Below are 2,332 nucleotides of genomic sequence, written 5' to 3'. Positions count from 1 at the left end.
CCCCCTCCGCACCTTGAAAAAGCTCCTTTTTCCCCCCCGCGAGTCTTTTAGTTAGTTCAATGTTTTACCGACGAAGGACTCTTCAATTGGGATCCTTTTCGAGAATGAATTGGAAGAGACGGCGTCGTAGGAAGTCCTGAAATTCGACCTACCAACAGCGACCACCATTAAAGGAGACAGCACCGAAACCCTCGAGAAGAAAGTCCAAATAAAAATCTGACAGTTGATCTCTTAAGAAACAGAGGAAAAGAAAGAGAAAAAAAAAGACATAAGATTCATCCAATAAATAAAAAAGACGGCTTTCTCTTTAGTTACCTTTACAAAGCAAGAACCCACCCTTCGACCTTTTCTCCTTACAACCTCTTTTCATTCCTTTTAAATGCTGTCACTCCTCGTTAATTAGTCGCAAAAATTAATCACGATCCGCATGACGGTGACAGGTCCGTATGTTTTTGGACGAGGGACCATTATCTCTATAGAACGTCTTAGCGTATAGGAGTGTACTTTTTTTTTTATTAAAGTTCAGCTCTTTATAGCTATACTTAAAAGATAAACCACTATGTTTTCGAGCAGTATCTAATCTATAGTAATATAACATAATCTTTTAGCTACTATTCGTTGATATCCATAGATCTAAGATAAAGATGGTGGTTATGTCAATTGCAGATTTATTTTGTGATACCACTTCTTTTAGTACCATATCACGATCACGTTAACAAATTTGGATGAGGAGTTTTGGAAGTAAGCGTTGATTAAATATGTGTGATGGATATTTTCATAATTGTTTTTGTTCCCGTTTCTTCCCCCGAACTTGCCCTTTCTCTCCTCTTCTCTTCTCCTTTTTCTCTCTTCAGTTTGCTTACTCTATTCTCTTCTGCCTTCCCCCTGGATGCTTCTTTTCTTTATTTTTCCTTCTTCCCCTTTCCTCTTTTTCTCAATTTTCCCCCTTCTCCCTTGTTCGTTGCTCTCCTTTCTCGCCCTCTCTCCACTTTCCTTGTTCTTCATTCTTCTTCCCCCTTTCTGTCTTCTTTTTCCTTCATCAACCCGTTTTCTTTCTTCTCTTCCACTCGGAGTTTTCCCTGTACAGCTTTTATTTTCACATTTTCCATCTTCTGTGTGCTCTCCCCTTTCTCTCTCTCTCTCTCATCTCCTTATTCTCTCTCATCCTCTACTTCGTTTTGGTTCATCATCTACTCTTCTCTCTTCCTCTCTCCCTCCGACGTCTATAATATATTTTCTTGTACTTCTTCGTCTTCCTTTTCTTCTTCTGCTTTTTCTTTTTCCTCTTCTTTTTCTTGTCCTTCCCCTTCTCCTCCTCTCTTCCTCCTCCTCCTCTTCTTCTTCTCCTTTGCAGATGTTTTTTTCTTCTGCTGTATTGTTTATGCTTTTTTTCCCTACCTCACTTGGATCTCAAGTCTCAACTTTTTTCCGAACAAACACAGTTTTTTTATTCCCATTTTCCCTTTAAAAAATGTGGAAACTCACTTAACTTTGCGGGTCAGAGCTGGGCAAATATTATAGAGTCCAATATTTACCAAAGCGCTATACTCTGTTACCTCGGTGGCGCAGTGGTCAAGACGCTCACCTGGTGAGCAATAGGACGTGGGTTCAAATCTCAAACGAGATTTTAATTCCCATTGTGGCATTTGACCTCATATGGAACTCTAAAAGTTGGGTGGACAGAATGTTGTAGAAGCTAATGTACTTAGGAACTAGGTTATAATCCCTTCGGTTTTTTTTTTTTTTTTTTTTTTTTTTTTCAAGCATTTATTTTAAGAGAGGACTAACATCTTAGGTCTTAGCCCCAAGATTTCTTTGAATTCACCGCGAATTATCTTCAATTAATTGTTTCAGACAACGACTGGATCGACCTGGACGATCTCTCCGACGCTCTCAGTAGCGACCTAGGAGCGACCAGTAGCGACCCGGGTCACTCCAAGTCCGACCTCTTCCACTCAACCTCGTTCTGTCTCCTGATCTTTGTCTCCTGTCTGGTCATGTACAAATATTGCCGGCGAAAACAGCGGGTGCAACTGAAGAAATCGCCGCGGTCCAAGGCTCACAAGCTCTACCTGAATCCAAACTCGTTGCCCGTTGTGTAAAAGGGTGCAACTCGTGAAATAGAAGTCCTGATCCAAGCTGTACGGTTGGTCACGGTTGGTCCAGTGGTAACGCGCTTGCTTGCCATGCAGAAGGTCTCGGGTTCGAATCCCACCATCGACGAAAATTTGTACTCGTTTTTCGATTGCAAATGTTTCTACGGGTTACTTTCTGGTGTTCTCGTGTTGACCCAGCACCTAAATGGGAAGTATTGTGTCTCTTCTCGCCCATC

At 41.4% G+C, this 2,332-nt stretch overlaps 1 protein-coding gene across 1 annotated transcript in view; it reads left to right on the top strand.

Moving 5' to 3' along the window:
* LOC113472611 overlaps nucleotides 1-2,221 on the top strand; it is a 10,705-nt gene extending 8,484 nt beyond the window's left edge. The window contains exon 2 of the mRNA XM_026832406.1: nucleotides 1,855-2,221. Coding sequence (XP_026688207.1) covers nucleotides 1,855-2,102 — 248 coding nt within the window. The 3' untranslated portion in view covers nucleotides 2,103-2,221. The remainder of the gene's footprint in view (nucleotides 1-1,854) is intronic.
* Nucleotides 2,222-2,332: the final 111 nt, after the last annotated feature.

The sequence above is a fragment of the Diaphorina citri genome, unplaced genomic scaffold (assembly GCF_000475195.1).
Source record: "Diaphorina citri unplaced genomic scaffold, Diaci psyllid genome assembly version 1.1 scaffold6467, whole genome shotgun sequence".
NCBI lineage: Eukaryota > Metazoa > Arthropoda > Insecta > Hemiptera > Psyllidae > Diaphorina > Diaphorina citri.
This window is presented reverse-complemented; position numbering and strand designations above follow the sequence as displayed.